Genomic DNA, 22,530 nt, shown 5'->3' on the forward strand with positions numbered 1-22,530 from the left:
TGCTTAAATTCCTTGTATGGTTCTACCCTAAACACTTGGGGGAAGCTTTAGGATAAAATCCAATCTCTTGAGCCTGGTATACGAGGATTTGACCCTGTCTATTTCCCTGGCCTCATTTCTTGCCCCTTCCCCAACGTCTTCCTAACCCCTTCTCATACAAATACTAGTCACCAAAGGTATAAAATTCTTTGCAGTATTTCTTGCGCCCTCATGCTCTGCACCTTCTTAGATGGTGTTTCTTCTGTCTGCAATGTCCTGCTGTCCTTTCTTCATCTAGCTACCTCCTAGTCACTCTTCCTGACTCAGTTCAGACATTACCTCCTCCACCGAGCCTTGCATGTCCACCCTCTACCCCCACTGCACACTTGGCTGATGCCCCTTCTAGGATTTCCTAAACATCATGAACACACATCTTTCTTAGAATTTTGCCCCAGTATTTGCTTGTCAGTCATCCCAACCAGTCTGCAGCTCCTTGAGGGCAGAGAACAAATCCTGCTTCTCATCTCTCTGGTTCCAGATACATAAATGCTCAATACATGTTCACAGAAAAAAGTAGACAAGAGGAAGGCAGGAGTATTGACAAGATGTTTGAGAATATTCAGCACTCAAGGTGAATGGCGAGATAGTGTTAACTCAAGAAAACATCTAGGGGCTGACCCAGTGGCACAGTGATTAAGTTTGTGCACTCTGCTTCGGCAGCCCTGGGTTTGCGGATTCAGATCCTGGGTGCAGACCTACACACCGCCCATCAAGTCTTGCTGTGGCAGCGTCCCACATACAAAATAGAGGAAGATTGGCACAGATGTCAGCTCAGCAACAAGACAATCTTCCTCAAACAAAAAGAGGACGATTGGCAACAGAGGCTAGCATGTTAGCTCAGGGCCAATCTTCCTCACCAAACAAAAGAAAATATCTAACATAAATTTAAAACCAAAGGGATCACTTTAGCCTACATAGGCACTTGTCTGTGGCTTCAGGCAAATCATAAGTAAGAGTAAGATCATGAGCCACTTTCTAATTTTTTTTAAATTTTTAATTATGGTAAAATACACCTAACATAAAATTTACCATCTTAACCATTTTTGAAGTATGCAGTGTAGTAGTGTTGAGCCATATTGAGCACATTGTTGTGCACGTGCCACTTTTAATTATATAAATACAGGTTGTATCTTCCTTTTGTAAAAAGGACAAATAACAGCATTAAGAAAGCTCTGAAGTAAGGAGTCTAGATTTTTGCCTAAATTCCACATAGCAGCTTTGCAAAGGCTGCCCTAAGGATGCACCACTAAGTACCTGGCAGCAGCTTCTAGAGATGAAGGCAAAACTATCAAATCGCAGTAATCAGAGGGTGTTTTCTTCCAAAGGACAAGTGCATCAGACTACATTTCTGGTGTTAAGAATCCCATGGGCTTTACACCCAACAGCGAGAGCCAGTCTATGTGAGGCCTGGCCCTGATTATCCTACAGACTATACTCTGGGTGATTTTGAAGAAGCAATAGAGATCCAAACTATGCCATTAATTAAACAGCACATCATCCCACATCTTACCCAAGAAAATGAAGCTTCATTTAGCCCTAAGTTTCTCTGGACTAGACTATTTGGCAATCCTGCACAGCAAATGAGTGAGAAAAGAGATAAGAAATTTGAAATATATTGACAGTATCTGAATTCAGGCATTTGATAGATTCATTGTACTGATTCTAACATAGTCGATTCACAGCTCGGAGGAGGTCAATACCCACCTAGAAGCCAGGGCAGAGTGTATTACCCAACAATGCAAAGCTTGGTGCCACAAGAAGGACTTAGAAAAGAAGTCACAGTGAATCAGTCCACAGCTATTTATTGAGGTTCTAAAACGGACCAGCAGTGTGTAAAATACAATAACATTAAAATTAGCAAGCTTGGCTCCCATCTTTCAGAAATAAAACTTTCAAACCATAGAAAATCTGATCATAAGTAATGTAAACCAAGAAGCAAAAATTATCATATTTGCTGCTTCAAAACTGGGAGAGAGTATAAACTGACAGAAAAACCTACAATTGACTACAAAGGCAATCTCCTAGAAAGAAAGAAACTGAAAGATTTGGGACAGTTATCCAGAATTGGATGATGATGGTTTTCACAATTAATTGATTACTTTTCTTGGTGTGGGATGTATTTTGACTCTAAGAAATAGCATATTTCAACCTGTCTTGAGCAAATGGTGGTATTTACTAGAGAGATACATGAATACTTCATTGAATCCAAAGAGCAGAAGATACACTTGGGCCCCTCCGGGGAAGGAAACAAGGAACTGGGAGTCAGGACCCACGGTTACACTCACCATCACCCTGCAAGGTTAAATACTCCCATTCCCACTTCTCTTGGTTCGTCTCCTTTATTTCTCTCTCTCACTGTGGACAGGCTTTCTCTGTCTTGGGATGCACGTGGTCCAAATATGACACTCCCCACCAAACCCTGTTTTTCTATCCCCTCACATCCAGTATGGGTGAACTAAAGCCTCTGAGACCTAATTCTAAATTCTTGAGTGGAGAAACAGATGAGGATAGCTTAGGTCATCTATCCAACCCCAGATGTTTGTTAGCTGTGACTTTTCCAGAAGTCTCTACTTCCTAGGACTTCAGATGTGCTACCACATTTTGATATTCTACGCATAGGATTGCAAAAATGCTTCAGCACTTACAGCATTTTGATTTATCCAGTAACCAAGTGAAGTTATAGAAATGTGAAGTGAGAACATAAGTGCCAAATTCTTAAATTACCAGATCAGTATTGTTGGTTTTCATCCCACCCAACAAAAAGCACAAGCACTTTTTTTTTTAGGTAAAGAGTTTCAAGCATACCCTTAGGATATTCAATTTCTACTATGCATTTTTTTTTTTTTTTTTCACAAGAGGCAGACTCAGCTTTACTTACTGGAAAAAGCAGTCTGGGCAGTTGTTCTCATCACCAATGTGGGAGCCTCTACCTGGAAATCTAAGCATTTATGGACTTCTAAGACTGGCAACATGGAGACAGAGAGCATAAACCACCATTTCTCACCAAGATGCTTTGTCTTAGAGAATAAGAGCTGTGCTTGGCAACAAATGCCAGAAGGCACTGAAGTACCAATTACTAACTATTTAAGGACAATGCCATCTCCAAAATGGAATAAGGCTCACAATGATGAAAAGCTGATTCTGTTGCAGGAGTCAAGTATTTCCACACTCTCTCTAGCAAGCCTTTATAATCTGTATTAATCACAAGTTTCTTTGGGGATTCTTGTCTCAGGGATAAGCTTAAACCATTAATTAAGTCACTGCATATGTGACGCTGGAATTGTTCCCTCCTTATTTATAATACATACTTGTCTACTGGTCTGAATGAGGAGAATGGAATGCAGATGCCCAAGCTGCCTGCTTCTGCAGAACCTAGACTGTGGGGTGCTGCCTTATGGGCTGAAATGTACCCCCTCAAAATTCATCTATTGAAGCCCTAACCCCAGTACCTGAGAGTGTAACTGTGTTTGGAGAAAGGGTCTTTAAAGAGGTGATTAATTTAAAACGAGACCACTAGGGTGGGCCCTAATCCAATCTGACTGACATCCTTATAAGAAGAGGAAATGTGGACACACCAAGGGAAATTTGAGCTCTGGGGATGCTTGAGCACAGAGAAAAGATCAGGTGAGAAGGTGGCCTTCTGCAATCCCAGGAAACAGGCCTCAGAAGAAACCAAACCTGCCAATGCCTTGACCTTGGAGTTCCAGCCTCCAGAACTGTGAGAAAATAAATTTCTGCCAGTTAAGCCACCCCATCTGTGGCATTCTATTATGGCAGCCCTTAAGAAACTAACGTGCTCCTCCATGAGAGATTTTACTATCAGAGGATTCCCTAATCCTTTTCTTCAGGGTGATCCATTCATAAGTTTAACTGTATGTGACCCCAACTTAGTCTGTTTCTTATACTAGATATGGAGAGAAACCATAAGAGATGTTCCCACAACACACGGCTCTCATTTCCTCATGGCAACAATTGACCGGGACAAGTACTAGCTGCCTCCTTTACATGAGAGAGACGTTCCGCAGTTTTGCACAGTCCCTCATATTTCCTATTGTCATATGGCTAATTGCTCCACCCATTTATGATATCTGTCTGACCTCTGTAAGCACTTGAGTCCCTGAGATGGTCTGCTCAGAACCAGGCTGCTGAAGTCACAGAGCTTCTATCACTGGCACAGAGACATTGATCAAGCATCAATGGGAGACTTGGCAGCAGCAGGCCCATTACAAACATTTCCTCTAAAGCCAGTTGACATTGATTTTTTTGGATACACCTCTGAGGACAAAACAGAGTCACAGAATCAAAGAAGCAACAATTCTTCTCTGGCCATTGCAATTATTGAAGTAGAATCACCTTGTATACATACCAGATAATAAAAAGGGGGGCTATCCTCCCCTTTCCACTTGCTTATTTAAAAATTATGTTATCTGAGGAAGGAAGGTTGTTCTGTGTCCAAACGGGGATATTGTGGCTCAGTATGAATCGGGGGTTTGAGTTGTTGCAGGGCTTTTTAGTGAAGAGTTGAAAAGATTAATTTTGCCCCAAATAAGGTTGGTTGAAAGGTGGTTGTTGATTTGCAATGCCACCCAGCACCAGCTTCGTTAGTCCCCACTTATTTATAGAAGTTGCAAATAATCAGAGAAGCGCCTCCAGAGATATTCTGTCAGCCATGGGAACCCAGACTACCCCCAGGGTCAAGGAGAATCCTCACAGGAAAAAAGCCAAGAGTGTGCTAGCGATGTCAGAGCTGCACAGAGCTCAACAGCAGAGATTTCTCTGTTTTCTGTCTCTCCATAACCCTCTCGCCCTCCCCTTCTCCCTTTCTCTCAATCTCTCTCCACTCTCATTCATTCACTCTGTCCTCCTTAAGTTGACTGAAAAGATTTCCAACTAGGGAGGGTCTCCTCAACAATCAGAGTTCAAGGGCAGCTGCTTTTGCAGGAGGCTCAGGATTTCCTCAAGACATGCTATAGAAACTCACCTGCACAGGCACTGGTTAGCAATAAAGACTTTAAAGCAAATGGCCAGCATCTCAGCATTGATCTGTGCTTCCCCATAATCTGACACCAAAGATTCATTTGTTCAAATGGCCAAATATTAATTCAGCGGCCTACCTGGACAGAAGCTAAACCCACACTTCCCACCAAACATACACACACATGCATACAACAACAACAACAACCACCCCTCCCACATACATACACTAACCACCATTCTCACACACAACCACAAACACATACACCACCCACCACCACACACACTTCATCTCATCACACACACACATAACAACACCACCCACACATAATGCCAACCACACATACATACACACACACGCTTCACAATATGCACATTTCAAAAACCTATTACAAAAATGCGTCTCTCATAAATGAGTTGAAATGAATGTGAAAAACAAGCAACATCAACAAAATTATCTCTATTATCTCTCCTCTTTGTTTCAGAATCTCCACCTCTGACTTACAACTAACCCAGATTTTAATATTGGCTTTTGAAGGAAAATGTCTAGTACATTTGATAGTAACCATTTCTTCTATCTTTCCCCTTTTCTTTTGCCTGGCGCCTCCTGAGTCTATGTCAGCTTAATCAAGAGTGTCTGTTGTAGTATTTTTCGCTCAGTGTGTCCTCAAGAAACAGAGGCACAGCTGCGTTTTGTAACTAAGTACCAGACCACATTCTCTCATCATGTGTGCCTTCTTGTCCCAAGGCAATGATGCTTCTTCACTAACAGAACAATTCAGTGTAAGATAATCAGGCAACGCTGGAAGGGTGTGTATTTTGTGCATTATGAGGCATGAGGGGAGTGTTTAGTTTTCTCAGAAACAAAAATTAGACACATTGCCCTCATCTAATTTGGAAAGATATTATCCAAAAGCTGTCAACTCATGATTATACTAAGCCTAAAGTGCTAGCAGATGATCTTGAGCCCTTTTTTTTCCCTTCTGCTGTCTACTCTTTTTCTGTTTCACTGCTCATTACCTTCTTCATCAATGCGTAGAGAGAAAGGTCATGGTGATATATAAAGTTAATGCCTTCTGTTTTATCTTTGTAGCTCTGTAAAAGATTTGGAAGCAGAATAAGCTAAAACACATGTGAGATCTAAGGATCACCTGAGGATTTTAATTAACTCTGTGATCTTTGTCCCCCAATTTGTACAGTTAAAGTAGGCTGTATAAACTTTTGCATGAGATAAATCTGTCTTTATTTCTCTATCTTTGGCTCATTACAAGAAACGTTCCAACAAGCAACTTGACAAATGAAAGTGGTCAGTAGGATGCACTACAAAGGGCTTGTTAACCCAGATATGAATTGTACCGTATTGTTCTGCTGAGTTCTAGGTCATCCACACCAAAGTTCTCAAAGCTCAACATCTCTGGTATGGTGTGACATAAAAGGGAATTTCATTTGAACTGAATGTATGACTTTGTCACACCATAACTGCACAAAGAACTGTTGTCATCTCTGGCCACTGATAAACTCTATTTGACATAAAAAAAAAAAGTCACCTAAATTTTACGAACTTCAGTAATTGCACCTACAATAGATTCACTGCCCAATTTCATAGTGACACGATTGTGACTTGTACATACGGGCTTTTCAAACTGTTCAAGGAGAATTTTAACATTCTATTATTTGAGAGTGATTAATGATTAAGTAATGACTAAGACAATCAGTACAACTAATTAATGATTAATACAATCAGTACTATATTCCACATTGTATAAAGTGTAAATAGACAGGCTGAAAGGGTATTAATGTTAAGTGAGGATACTTTGCACTTCTGTAGCTAGACATTTTGTTGTTAGGTGCGTAATCAATTGAGCTGTGTTGCATAGAATGTATTGACTGCCAATTCACTTCACGGATACTTACTCCATTGTTCAAATATAGAGCATTCAAACTAACCACTGCAGAATTTCCTGAGACTGTGTTTTTTTTTCGATCAATATTTGCCTTCTTTATATTGTAATACTTTGGAAACTCTCTCAAGCTCGACCAAGAATATTGACTCTAAATCACCTACAATTAAAAAGTAAAACCAAATGTTATTATTTCCTTAAATTTTGTAAGACCACTATGTTGTCGTTCATTTATGAGTAATTGTTGTTGCTTGTGGTCTAAGGACTTTACTCTAAATGGCATGGGGAAAACAGCTAACTTTTTTTATGTCGTCAGAGATCACCAGAAGTCAAAATGCCTAATGGCTGGGGAGTTCAGGGCTTAGGGCTATGTGGAAGAGAGCTTGCTGCTCCGTGCTTTTCCTAAGACTATGTTCGGAATCTGATGATTCTAGCTAAGAGTTGAGATGGGAAATTTCGACAGCTTTAAATGAATAGATTTACTTCATGCACTAAGTCAATGTCTAAAGTCAAATTTTCATCCACTCACAATAATGATTTAATGTGTATTAACAGCCACTTGTTGGATTTATCAAGAATTAATGCTAATGAATCAGTGAGCAGTTTTATGCAAATAAAAAAGCTGACATTCATATTGTGCAGTATAGAATACCACTGGTAATACCACACTAATGAGAAAGAATAATAAAAACAACAACTAACATTAGTTAAGCCATTTCTAAATCCCAGATGCTATTCCAAGTACTTTATATGGATCATCTCATTGAATCCTCAACACCATAAAACAACTCCATGTTGTGAAACTGAGACATACAGAGTTTGAGTAGGATGTTCAAGGTCACATAGTTATTAAGGGGCAGAGACAGGATCTGAACTGAAGCATGCTTACTCCAGATCCTCTGTCTTAAAATAGAATGTTATATAGCCTGTAAGCTGAATTATAAATCACATTTTTACATAGCCATGTCTGAAACTGTTTTGGATTAGCTCCCAAAGGACAAATTCTTATGGTGCCATTAGACAGTTTTCTTTCCCTCCACTCCTCAACATTCAAAAAAGCACAAGTGATAGGCAATTACCTTCTGAATTTTGTAACTCTTCTCACATCTAGAGCATAATTCTGTATTTGCCAATACTAATTAGAAAACAACAGCATATACAAGAGTGCGTAGGATCATGGTGCAAAATAAAGAATCACCTTGTAGAGGCAAAGCAACTTGGGAATTAAAGTTGACTAATTCTGACTCTGTCAGGGAAATGAAGAGGAAAATGAATCTGGGAGTTTAGTCTTATTTTCCTTCCCGTCAAATGACTCATGTCACCTCAACCTTGTCTCAGACATACCTGCACACACCCCAGTCTATTCATAATTTTATGCCCACCACTAGACCTTTTTCAGTGAAGTGCCAAGGGCCTGTATAACACACTTCCCCTCAAAAACACCAATCCATTCTTTGCCATTAATTTCAAATCTCCCAAAGTGCCATTTTCCCCATAAATCCTTTCAAAATTGATCATTGGAAAGCTATTGCTCAGCTGTTCTTTACCCTCGATATTGGAGTTCAACAGCTACTTTTCCCAAATTCTAACCAATTAGTATCCTCCCACATACACACCCCTTTGATACACATATCCTCAAATACATGTTTATTATAAATTCTCAAACTTTCCTATTAGATTTGCATATGGTCCAGTATCATTCAAAAGTATCTATCTTCTCATTCAATAGCTACTAAGTGGCATTACTGTAATATGAGGGTGGGGCTGTTCACATTTTTGTCAGTATAAAGAGTTTCCCATAATAAAAGTATTTGACACTTTTGATTGAGAATCACATAGACCAATTAATGAGTTAAATTTGTTGAATATTTTAAAATACACTTTATTATTTGTTGGAAATTGGTTAACTATGTCACAATATTGATTTTGTTCGTGAGTGTGAAAGTAGCTAACACACATCTTTTCTTCACACTAGACTGCTCATTTTCAGTGTATATCAGTTTGCTTTGCACAGAGTGGCAAACTGAATGGCAATGTGATCATCTTAGTAATAACACCAAATAATAACAACATCGATGGGCATTTAATTTCTTTGCTACTCAGCTAGATAGCTTATTGTTACTTAATAAGAAAAATTATGTAGACATCAAGCACTTCTGGCTCTAAAATTGATTTTATTTGCTCTACCCTTTAAAAGCTTAAAAAGGCAACATATATATCCTTACATGAAATATAATTTCGAAAGTGCCATGTTTCCTTTTAATGCAACACATATTCTTTGAGTATACGACTAGGCAATAAGAAGCTTATAATCTTACAGTCTATTGACTAGTAAGGCAGGATGTCATAAACAAGAGAAAATGTGAGTAGTGGGGCCAGCAAGTAGGATCAGAAGAAGACGCCATCAGTATAGACATGTTGCAAACATTAGGAAAACATCCTAAAACAGCTGAACAGATAAACAGACATCTTCCTTGCATAACAGACAAGAGCGTCTGTGTCTGCTTTCAACATCTAAACCCAAAGTACATTTTCAGTCATCACCATGCATGACTTATCAGCAGTTTTGACAGAGTTGACTTCTTCCTCCTGGTTTTCATAATAGCAACTCATCTAGTTTTCTCGCCACTTCTCTGTGTTCTTTCTCCTTCTTCAAAGTTATTAAATGGAGGATTTCCTATGGCATTTTTCCCTGTTATCTTTGCTTCTCATTCCATATTCTGATCTTAGGAATTTTATCCAATAGGACTTCAGTTATCAACCATAAGCCAATGACTCTCAAATTTACTTTTCCAGTCCATTCATTCATTCATTCATTCATTCAATAAATATTTATTGAATGACTACAATGTGCCAATACTAGGGATAAGAGAGTGAATGAACTCGGACTTTTCTGAGCTAAGACCCATATATCCAACTGCCTACTATTATCTCCTCTTGGATATCTCAAAGGCATCTCGTATTAACATGTCCTAAACCAAACACATAATCTCCCCCTCAAGTCTGATCCTCTTCCCAAGTACTTACCTCAGTGACTGGCACCACCTTCCAACCAGTTGCTCAAGCCAGAAACCTACACGTCCTCTTCAGATTTCCCTGATCCTTCACCCCCATGTATAATCCATCATCAAGCCCATTTCACTGTTACCTCCTAAATGTATTTTGATTCCATCCACTTGACTATCTGCACCCTCATCTCCTTAATCCAGTGTACCATGATCACTTACCTGTTCTACTGCTATTAATCCCCCAGCTTGGTTCCCTGATTCTGTTTTCCCTCCCTCCAATCTCTTTTTACATTATAAAAATGAGTGAAATTTCAAAAACGAAAATCCTATCTTACACTCCCTAACCCCTCTTGCCACATCACCACATTCAGCCCCCTTTTGCTTTTTCAAACATACCATGTTCCATCCTACCACAGGGACTTTCCAATGCTGTTCCTTTGCAAAGGAATGCTCTCCCCATCCTCCTCCCCCGTGCATCTGCTTAAATCTCCTACCCACGAGTCAAGTTTAAGTACGCTTGTCAGTTCCTCAGTGAACTAAACCCCAAATTACGCTAGGTTCTCTATTGCATGCTCTCAGGGTTGCCTTCCCTCTTAGCACTTATCACAGTTGTAATTTTACATTTGTTTGCATGGTGTTTTATTAATATATATCTTCTCCACTAGATTGGAAGGATGATGATGCAGAGACTATTTTTGCTTACCACTGAATGTGCAACTCTAGTGTACTGCCTATCGCATGTTAGGTTCTCAATAAAGACTTGTTAAATGAATGAATGAATGAACGAACAACAAGAAAGGAAACAAATCACTCAAAATCCCACTGCCCCAAAACAGGCAGTTATATTTTGATGTATTTCCTTCCAATAATTTTAACACAAACATATTTTGACATTTTTACCATCTGGAAAGATACTGTACGCACAATCTTCATTATAATCCTTACATCAAACCTCAAGAATTTCCTGAAGTTGTCAACTATTCTGCAAAATTTTTAATGGCTGCCTAATATTCCAATGTATAAGTCTAGTCTAATGTATTTAAGCACTCTCCTATTATTACTTAGGATGTTTCCAATATTTTTACTGTCATAAATAATGTTACAGCCACCATTTTTGTACATTTTATGCATCTAAATGTATGACTACTTACCTGGGATAAATTCCTAAAATAGGATAAATTCCAGGGTTAAGATGTATAAATTTTTTAAGACTTGCAAATACCTGAATACTGAGAAAATAAGAGCAGCGGATGATATTGTAGCATTTTTATGTGTCTACATTAAAACAAATTATTCAGATTTAGATTGTAAAGTGGGGTAGACTAATTATTTCATTACAAACACTTATTTGACTTTTAAAACTATACATTGTGCATAGATTACTCCAGGGCAAGACTGACAAAATATTTTTCAGGATGGACTTATTTTTTAGCACTTTGTCCTAGTGTCATAAAAAGAATCCTTTCAAGAAAATACTCTCCCAGTTTGGGGATTTTTTTTCTGCTTAACAAACCTGGTGACACTTGATAATTCAATAGAGGTCTCTGCAATATGTTCCAGGAATAGTTATTTGACATTTTACAAGATAAGCATAAATACATCCTAAAGACTCTGCTAATTGCATATGCTTAAAAGTTGTTCCAAATATTTCTTTTGATAAGTTAATCGAGGTCCAGTGTCCTGGGATAAGGTAAGAGATCAGTGCAAGCGTCAGGGACTAGGGCTTCAGGAAGGTGAAATTATCCAGCATGCTGTACACTCCCTCCCTGCCTTCAGTAATTACAGGATTTCCCTCTGGGAGGTTTCCACACAAGAGTCTCAATTAGAAGAGCCTATTAGCAAAAACAAAGTCTTCTAGACAAGTGGTTTTTGCAAGAATGCTATATTCAAAACAACCGCAGCAATGCTTTCAGTAAATATGTTTATAATATTTCTGATACTCAATATAAATGTCAGAATCATCCAGTTTTCATTCTGAGAGGATTCAATTCTCAATCTACAGTGTAAGTGCACATCAAGCTAGGAAAAGAAACCTATGCTCAGCCTGACCTACTTTCGATGTTCTGATTTTTTTCTCAGAAAGAATTAAAAACTGTCATTAAAAATCCAGACAGAACTGCATTAATACAATGGATGTAAAAGCATATTTCAACATAGTAAGAATCAGTTTTTCTTTTCATGAGGTTCTACAACCAATAATTTTTAGGTATATATTGCTGTTATATACACTAACATAAATCCTCTCAGCTCTCAGAACATATTTAAATTCACAGTCATATCCTCAGTTGCCTGTTCTGGTACATAATTCTTTTTGTAAAGGAAAGAACGTTTATTAAGGTAGTTTAAATTTTGGTACTATGACTATTCATATTTTCATCATGTCATTATCATATTTTTCATTCAAACATGTTCAGAGACACCCTTGCCTCTATAGTAAAATTTTAATTATCTAATTCTTCTTTTCTTGTTATAAAATGGATTATAGCTTTTTAAAATTTTTCCTAACATTCACAATAACTCTATGGCATATGCATACATGCCCATTTTACAGATGATATACAGAGGATATTGAGGCTCATATACATTAAATAACCTGCCTAGCGTTCAATAACCAGAAAAGAGTAGAGGCAGGATTTGAACCAAGTTCTTTCCAGCTCTACGCTTCTGCTCTTTCCCCTACAACAGGGAACAAATCATACAACTGTGCTATATGTAGTTATGAGCATCAGAGATGACGTAATTTTGGCACGTTTTTGGCATTCAGTAAGTGACATTTATTGTCATCATCATCATTTTTCATAGTGTCATCTGGCTATGAGGATTCCTTTACCAGAGAAACACCCTATTAACAAGTCTTTTTCAATCAAAGCATATTCTTTTCCTTGCATATGCCTCCTCTCTCTTACCCCACACAATCTATTGCATGAATGAAATATCATTCCTCATTTTCTCCTCCACATGCACAGGTTGAAGACAGTAGTAGTACAGTAGAAAGAACACAGGCTTTTGAGTCAGCTAGATCTGCATTTGATTCCCAGCACCAGCACTTAACACCTAAATAACTGTGGGCAAGTTACATGACTTCTCTGAAATGAAGATCTTTTCATCTGTAAAGGGACTAACAGTGCCTTCCTTATAGAATTTGCAGATTAGAAACAGTGCATGCAAATAGTAAATATTCAGTAAATAATTTATCTCATTATTATTACCATCATCATACCCTATGCTTCAGTTAAATCAGACCACATGCCCTTCCTAATATTGTCTACGCTTTGCCACACCACCAGTCTGTAATTCTGCCTCCCATCTCATTGTTTTTTCCCATTTGTTCTTCAATCTGTGTTCAAAAGTCACTTCCAAGATTTCCATTTCCTACTAATCAGAAGAGATCTCCTCTCCATCCGAACTACTGTAGCACTTGGAACTTGCTTATTAGACCCACTGTATCTTGTATCATAATATATTTATTTTTGTCTAACTGTGTCAGTAAACTGCAAGAACCTTGAGGATATGGACAATATCTTATTCTTCTCTGTTTGCTCCACAGCACCTAGCTCAGTACCTGGCACTCAATAAATGGATGAGTAAATCAAATATATAAATATAAACAAAGTTTCTATGAAATCTGAATTCTCTCTTTAATAGTCTTAATTTCAAATGTGCAGGAACTCTTGAGTTAATTCAGGGATATGACCCATTTCTAAACTGACCAAATCAAAAATTCTACTCCTTGACCCTTCGCCATAGAACATCCCTACCAGGATGGACATGAATAAACTGGGATTTCCAGAGGAGCCTTAGGAGCGCTGAAGGGCACTGCAGAAAAGTAGCCAGAAACAAAAAGAGTGAGAAGATTGGCAATGTTGTGGTCTGAAAGGGGAAGTGACGTGGAAAATCAGATAGGAAAAAAAGGGCTTCTAAAGAGAATGAATATCTTTTGGTCAAGAAAACTTCTTGATGTATTTCTTGAGAAATCAAACAATTTTAGATCATCATTGACTCTTGTATTAGGGTTCTCCAGAGAAACAGGACCAATCAGAGATTTTATGTATGTGTATATACACACACACACACACACACACATATATATATATAAAGAGTTTTATTATAAAAGATTGGCTCACATGATTATGGAGGCTGAGAACTCCCACAGTCTGCCTTCTGCAAGCTTGAATCCCAGGAGAACTTGCAGGGTAGTTCCCGTCCAAGTCCGCAGGCCTGAGAACCAGGAGCACCGACAGTGTAAGTCCCAGACTGAGAGGAGGAGAAGACTGATGCCCCAACTCAACTGGGCAGAGACAGAGAGCTTGTCCCTTCCTTCACCTTTTTGTTGTATTCACTCAAGGCATTGTATCATTGTATAGGTGAGGTCCAACCACATTGGGGAGGACAATCTGCTTTACTTGGTCTACAAATTCAAATGCTAATCTCACGTGGATACACTCTCACAGACACACTCAGAAATAATGTTTAGTCAAATATCTGGGCACACCATGATCCAGTCAAGTTGACACGTGAAATGAGCTATCACAACTCTCAAGTTTAAAAGGATGTAATTTTGGCAAAAATAAGGAAATTCAGCAACCCAAACCAGAGTAGCCAATAACACATTAGCCTGTTGCTGAACATAGCCATAAGTCTGCAGGTGGGTCACTAAAGAAGGGCCCTGGCCGAGGGACAAAGTAGGCACTGAAACCCAGCAGGTGCTCTGGGCTCCACACTCTACCAAGCTGGCCTGGGGCTGCCTCCCTGGAGGAAGGGTGCCTTTTTCACATGTGCTGAGTAGCTATAACCTGAAGGGTTGTAACAGGAGCCCTGGAAGGCTGTTCCAAATTGTCTCCTTTGGTCAACAACAGCCTGTTGATAAACCCTTTAGCATTCTGATAAAAGGTTGCCTCTTCTTTTACCTAAATATGCATCCCTTAAAACTGCTTGCTTGCAACCTGGGGCTGTAAAAGCTAAAAGGTTAAAAAATATTCAGTGTGGCAAGACCTCACCTGTGCTTTCACTACATGTAAATTATTTTAGGGCAAGAAAAACACTTTAAAGTCCTAAACACAGATAGCTCTTTGATGAATCTTTGAAAATAGACATGCTTTCAATCTATTGTTTTCTTTAAGAATAACAGAGTCTTAAGTGGGAATCCCACTACTTATGCAAAAGACATCAGATGAAGACTTGTCACATGTTCTCCTGAGAAGGAAAATTTCTCTCCCACTACTCCTCCCACTTCTAAAAAGGCACTCTCTCAAGCCTGTTACTTTAAAAGCTTTAGAAAGTAGGGGGAAGAGAAAAGGATGACAATGTCATTTCATGTGACAGCAGCAGCATACAATGAAAACTCCTCTGCCACTCACCCAAGTGTGTTACATTCCGCTGAGACAAATTCTGATTCTCTGCAATCTTGACCTCAAACCATTAATAAATTTGTTGTAATTGTGGACCTGCCTCCTGGCTCACTTACAGCCCTTCTCCCACACAAGCCCATCAGGCAGCCTGAGGGTGGCATCACTTTGGGGGGACAGTGGGAGCTCTGAAAGCCGGGTCTGTGCTCTGAGGCTTCACAGAACCTCAGGGAGGTGATGGGAGGAGGCTCCCCTCCCTGGGAAGCCAGAAGAATGTGGCGACAATTACAAAGGTGGGAACACTGGACAGAAATAGGCCAGGAGAGGCCCATGCAGTTCCCTTTGCCTGGAGTGCCCTTCCTTGCTCCTCCCCTTATGGGAATTCTACCCCCCTTAAGGACCAGTTAAATAACTGCTCTTCCGGGAAGACTTTCCTAATTTTCCTCTTCCTTTCCCTTTGCCCTCCTTCTCTCTCTCCTCTACTAGTACACGCTCAGAATTCATCTTGACTTCCTCTATAATGTCAACCTATATTGCACTTGCTCCTCCTTAGCAATATTTAAGTGTGTCCTGTCTATTGTGGTTTGATCTTTCCATATTTGTCTCCCACATAAGTCATGGACAACTTGAGGGTGGAGACCAAACCTTGTTCAATCCTATATACCCCCAGCACTAGGCACAGTGCCTTGTACATCATATAGACAGGGCCTTTGCACACACTGTTCCATCTGCCCAGGAAATACTTCCCTATTCTCCACCCCTCATCCCTCATGCAGAGAGGAACATTTATCCCTCCACTCCTCATGCATCCATTGTGTGGTGACACTTATGGCTTTTTATCCCACTCTGACTCACTCCTCCCTCCATCCTAGGACAGTTGGGTATCCCCGGCCAGCACTTATCTTGCTCCCTAGTCCAGCTTTCATGAGGGTATATTCCGATCTGCAACCTTGCCTGCAGTTTTCCAGCATAAATTCAATTCAGAGGAGTATTAGCAAGCTTATTCGACCACACATGTAAGCCACATCCTAAATTGTATCAGTAATAAAGCTGACATTTTGATCTCCATCTGTCTGTCTCCTGCGTCTTTCTCTCAATTCGTTCCAAACTCAAGTGGAAAGAGAGGGATGTTATGTACTGTCCTCCTCAATATTAGTGACGCTTGAGATGATGAGCAACACATCACTTCCTTGGAAACTCTTCCCTGACCACTGAAACTTAGTTGGGTCCTCCTGTACATTATATATATAATTTTATTTTCCTTCATGGCACTTATCCAATAGCATATTTGTCTGTAGGATTGCTTTCTTAAACTTTTATTATAGAAAATTTCAAACACTTACAGAAGCAGGGAGAATAGTATAATGGATCCCCACACATTCATCAACCGGCTTCATCAATTATCTAACCAATTTTTTTCATCTGCACCCCATCCACTATCCACCCCCCTACACAAACCCAGACAACTTGGAAGAAGATATCCCAGATATCACATCATTTTATCTGTAAATATTCCAGCATCTATCTCTAGTAGATAAGCACTAACACTTTTTGTTTGTTTTTTTATTTAACCTATTTGTGGGATTATTTATGTTAATGATCATTTCTGCACACACCCATCCCTTTTCCCAGATTACAAACTCCACGTGTCAGAGACCTTGTCTGTTTTATCTCAAATGTATAGCTGGCACTTGGTAGGTACTCCACAACTGAAATGAAAAGGAAGACATTTTTAAAGGGAATACAGAATGCCATTTGAAACTTGGTGGCCAGCATCCATTCCCCTCCTTTTAGTAACAATATCCAGAATTTCCCACAACTCTCAGTCCCTGTGACTCAAAAAGCATTGGCTCCACCTCCCTGCTCCAGGGATCTGGCACCTGACTCAGGTCTGACAAATCAGAACAATGCAACATCCTGGCCAATAACATTGGTTTAGTGATGAGCACAGGACAATATGACGCAGGGAAACTTGCTCAGCAGCCAGGAAAGAGGCAAGCTCTCTCCTACTGGAAGTGAACCTGCAGAATGATAGGGCTAATATCCCTGCAAGGATGAAGTGGATTTGAAAATGGATCTGACACAGAGGAAATAGAACAAAGAGACGGAGGGAGAAGTCAGGTCCTGGAGAAAGCATTTGAGTATCTGAGTCAAACCTCACAGGAGTCAAATCTATCTGTAGATTTTACATTTTGCAGGTGTATGATCCAGTGATTTGACATTTATTTACATTACAAAATGATCACCCTGATAAGACTAGTAACCATCTGTCATCATACAAAGCTATTACAATATTGTTGACTACATTCCCTATGCTGTACATTACACCCCCATCGCTTATTTATTTTATGACTGTAAGTTCGTACCTCTTTTCCCCTTCACCTATTTCACCCTTTCCCCTACCCCACTCCCCTCTGGTAACCACCAATTTGTTCTCTATATCTATGTTTTTGTTTTATTCTTAAAGTTACATTACTCAATAAATACCCTGTTGGCTTAAATAAGCTTGGGTTACGTTTTCCAAGATTTTCAATTGAAAGTTCCTGTCTGATTACAGGGAAGAGGGAAAAGATACAGGGTAAAGAGAAACTCCAAAGCCACTTGAATGGTAAATAAAATATATTCTTTTTCAGTCTAGTACTTGGTCTAGTATTTACACATCCTGAGTTTTCATGGCAGATCAAGCCCGTAGGCGTCGGATCCCTCACTTCTAAGATAAGGGGATCTAAGTGGCCTCTAAATCCCCTTTGACTGAGAAAGTCTGTGAGTATAGTGGGGAAAGCCAGGAAAAGCACACTGAGGGATCTGGACTTCCTTGCTGGAAATAGCATGTGCTTGCTGGCATATCTCCTTTTTGGCTTAATTAATTTTTAAAGCATTTATATCCTCCAGGAAAAAGAAAATAACTTCTAAAATGAGAAAGACCCCTGCTCAGCATTTCTCTGTTGGTCAGTACATACTCCATTGAAAAAATAAGTCTTTCCTCACTCACCATGGCCCAAGACCGTAAGGTCAGCATTATGAAAACACATTCAGATATTAGGTGCGATCAACAGGGAGCTGGAGATAAGCATTTTTAAATTTCCCCCAGCAGACACTGTGCCTCCTGCAAAGGAGCAGCTCACCTTAGCTACTATGGAAATCACTTGCCTCCTCTTAAACACACATGTGTCTATTTCAAGCTCCTCTGTTCAGAACCCTATGAAAATCTTCACCGGATTGAGAGCCAATCTCAGAGTAATATTAAAGGAAACAAAAATTCAGCTATATTTAGGAATCTCTTGGCTTTAAAGTATGACATGTTTCTTAAATTCTGTTAGGTGAAAATACGTTTACAGAATTGAAACTAAGAATTTACTTTTATCGAAGAGGGTCAGAATAAACTGTGATGGGAAAAGAAAATGGCCTCAAGACGCATAGAGACGGGTCCTTGGCTGGAGACCTCCCATTTGCTACCTATTCTCCGGCTATGTCAGAAGCAAAGATACCTAGACAATTAAAAACCACTTCCCCTTTATATTCTCCTCCACAAGAAGATGCATGTGCTGGAAAGATTGGTCATTTGAAAGACATCTCTGATCTCACTGAACCTGTATTTATCTAAATTTCTGGTTGTAGAGATTCATTCAATCTTTCTAAGGGGCAGTTTGACAATATAGATATCAAAACCTTAAAAATACGCATACCTTTTGTGGAATGGCTCCAAATGATCCTTGCTACCTGGTATTCACTCCTTTGTGCAGTTCCCTCCCACAATGAACTATGGCTATAAGATTGCATTAGCATCCTATGGCTGCTATAATAAATCACTACAAATTCAGTGGCTTAAAACAACATAAATTTATTATCTTATAGTTTGGGAAGTCAGAAGTTCAAAATGAGTCATAATGGGATAATATCAAGATGTTGACATGGATGCATTTTCTTCGGAGGCGTTGAGGGAGAATCTGTTTCCTTGCCTTTTTCAGCTTCCGGAGGCTGCCTGCATTTCTTGGCTCATGGCCTCCTTCCAGCCAGCAACCACATCACTCTGACATCTGCTCCTGTAGTCACATCTCCTTCTCTGACTCTAATTCTCCTGTGTCTCTGTGTTACTAATAACATCATTTGTGATTACACTGGACCCACCTGGATAATCCAGGATAATCTGCCCATCTCAAAATCCTAACTTAACATCTGCAAATTCCCTTTTGTGATAGAAGATAACATATTCACAAGTTCCACTGTTTAGGCCACTTTTGAGGGGTCACTATTCTGCTTACCACAGTGAGCAACAGAAAATGGCAGAAGTAAGAGTGTGTGATTTCCTTTGTGAGGTCATAAAAGGCATTGCAACTTCTGTCTTGCTTTCTGGAATGTTTTGTTCTGGGGAAGTCAGCCGCCATAAGCAGACCTGTGGAGAGGCTCATGTGGTGAAGAACAAAGGCTTCCCACCCATAACCAGCACCAATTTACCAGCCACGTGCATCAGGCATCATGGAGTGGATCCTGCAGCCTTCATCAAGCTTTCAGATGACTGCAGCCCCAACCAACATCTAACTGCAACCTCAGGAAAGACCCTGCCCAGCTGCTCCTGAATCCCTGACCCAATAATAAAGGATTGTTTTTGTTTTATGCCTCTAAGTTTTAGGGTGATTTCTGAGGAAAGAATCAGTTATATTGCACAAAGAAGTTATAGGTACAAAAAATTCTGAATAGAGAAGCTCATCTGGGTTTTTTATTAGTGAAACATTAAAAACAACCTAAGGAGCCAGCCCAGTGGTGTGGTGGTTATGTTCAGTGTGCTCCACTTCGGCAGCCTGGTTTCCCAGGTTCGGATCCTAAGCACAGACCTACACCAGTCATCAAGCCATGCTGTGGCAGCGTCCCACATACAAAATAGAGGGAGATGGGCACAGATGTTAGCTCAGGGCCACTCTTCCTCAAGCAAAAATAAATAAATAAACCTAAATATTCAGCTACGGGGGATTAGTTAAATAAAGTAAAACATACCCATATAAAGGATGAGCATGTATCATTGTATAGAACACAAAAATCATGTTGTAGAGATTATTCAAGATGGCAGCATAAGCAGACTCTGAACTCATCTCCTCCCACAAACACAACCAGGTTACCACTACTTTGGGAAAAATTACCCTGGAGAGAAAACTGTAAACTGGATGAAAAGAACCCCCACAACAAGGGACAATCCTGACTAACGTGGAAGAGGCAGAAATTCCTGCTGGAGAGGAAAAAAGCCACCTTTGGGAGCAGCAGAGCTTCTTAGCTGGCCAGGTGGGAGCCACCCTAAGGTACGCAGCCCTCCCTGGAGGAGTGAGGTCCAGAGCAGGGGCTGATACTACTATAAGCATCCTTCAGACTCAGCCCAACTGAGACGAGGGTCTTACTGTCTGGCTTTGCTGGCTATTAACTGCAGCGAGGATACCCTCAGAAAAGCTATCGGCCAAAAGCCGAAAAGACCCGGGTCTTAAAGGGCCCAAGCACAAACTCACTCACTGCAGCAACCTAAAATCACCAGAGAGAAGGCTGACAATCCTGTGGTGAAACGAGACTCATGTGGTAGGTTCTGGGGGTATCTTGGTGAGAGGAGGGACCTCTCCAGAGACTGAGACATTGGTCGGGGCCATTTTTCTGAACTCGTCCAGGCATGCTGACATAGACCCGGGTGGGCGTCATTGAGGTTCATCCCTTGGCCTGTTAGCCCAGGGGTCTGCCATGCCCGCTAGAGCACAGATTTAATCCAGTTCAGCCAGGGTAGGCAACTCGCCCTAGGGACTGGCCCCAGCTAACAGCAAGCCCTCAGGCTACTTTTCAGCCTGCATTGACTGGGTAACTTGATCCTCTACAGGCAGGAAAGGGTGTCTGCCTCTGTGGGGCAGGGCCTGTGTGAGGACCAGGTGAACTGTGGGGGGCATTGGTGGAGAGGTGGGGGCCTCTGCAATGCAGTGTCAGGGTATGCTCCAGGGGGTTGAGAAGCATGCACAGACCAGGACTGTGTTGACAGTGTGTGTGGTCCTGTGGGAGGTGAAGCTTATCAGCGACAGAAGACCTGTGCTTCACAAATAGCCATAAAAAGGATCAGCTCCACCTTCCAAAGCCTGAATTAAGTGAGTGCTCCTGAGCCTAGGGCCAGCCCCACTCAGCTGCACTCCTAAGAGCACTGACAACAGCCTTGCAGGCCTGAGGCCTATAGCAACTGTAAGCCCCTGAGCTTAGCAACAAGCTACACTGGGTACCAACCCAAATAAGAGGAAAAATGTAATAGGAGTGTGCTGATAGACTTTGTAGCCAATGGTGCTGAGGCTCCCCAGACCGGATTTACAAACAGCTGGCCAGGGAAGGAAAGACTAGACTCCCTGGGTTCTGGCAGTGGGAGCAACCCTGCCTCAGAAGAAGGACACAAGTAGCCCACAAAGGGGTCACTCCTGGATCTTCTGGACTGGTGATGAGAGGGAAGCACACTGCTGGGCCTCACAAGGCATCTCATACATAAGGCCACTTCTCCAAGATTGGGAGAGATAGCTGACTCACCTAATACATAGAAATAAGCACAGAAATAGAGGCATAATGAGGAGACAAAGGAACACTTTCCAAGCAAGGGAACAGGACAAAACCCCAGAAAAAGGACTAAATGAAACAGAAACAAGCAACCTAATTGACAAAGAGTTCAAACAAAATATCATGAGCATGCTCAGAGTATGGGAAGAAGACTGGATGAACACAGTGAGCACATCAGCAAAGAACTGGAAGATATTTAAAAAAAAACAATCAGAAATGAAGAATACAATACTGGAAATGAGAAATTCACTAGAGGGACTCAATAGCAGAGTAGAAGAAGCAGAAGAACAGATGAGTGAGCTAGAGGAAAGACTAGAGGAAATCACCCAAGCAGAACAGAAAAAAGAAGAAAGAATTAGACAGAATGAGAACAGTGTAAGGGAACTCTGGGACAATATCAAGCGTGCTAACATTTGGATTATAGGTGTCACAGAAGGAGAAGAGAGAGACAAAGGGGCAGAAAATTTATTTGAAGAAATAATAGATGAAAATTTTCCTAATCTGAGGAAGGAAACAGACATCCAAGTTCAGGAAGCACAGAGAGCTCCAAACAAGAGAAGCCCAAAGAGGCCCACACCAAGACATATTATAATTAAAATGTTCAAAATCAAAGATAAAGAGAGAATCCTATAAGCAGCAAGAGGAAGGCCACAAGTGACATATAAAGGGAAGCCCATCAGTCTATCAGTGGACTTCTCAGCCGAG

At 40.4% G+C, this 22,530-nt stretch overlaps 1 protein-coding gene across 4 annotated transcripts in view; it reads right to left on the reverse strand.

Annotated features, from left to right (window-relative positions):
• The window catches only part of MACIR (macrophage immunometabolism regulator), a 212,830-nt gene that overhangs the window by 143,083 nt on the left and 47,217 nt on the right, over positions 1 to 22,530 (reverse strand). For all 4 annotated transcript variants that reach the window (XR_006889510.1, XM_046668139.1, XM_046668137.1 and 1 more), the window contains exon 3: positions 14,047 to 14,140. Coding sequence is in view for 3 of the 4 variants with exons in the window: in XM_046668139.1 (XP_046524095.1) it covers positions 14,047 to 14,140 (94 nt within the window). In the remaining variant the exon portion in view is untranslated. The remainder of the gene's footprint in view (positions 1 to 14,046; positions 14,141 to 22,530) is intronic.

Source organism: Equus quagga, chromosome 7, assembly GCF_021613505.1.
Source record: "Equus quagga isolate Etosha38 chromosome 7, UCLA_HA_Equagga_1.0, whole genome shotgun sequence".
NCBI classification, from domain to species: domain Eukaryota; kingdom Metazoa; phylum Chordata; class Mammalia; order Perissodactyla; family Equidae; genus Equus; species Equus quagga.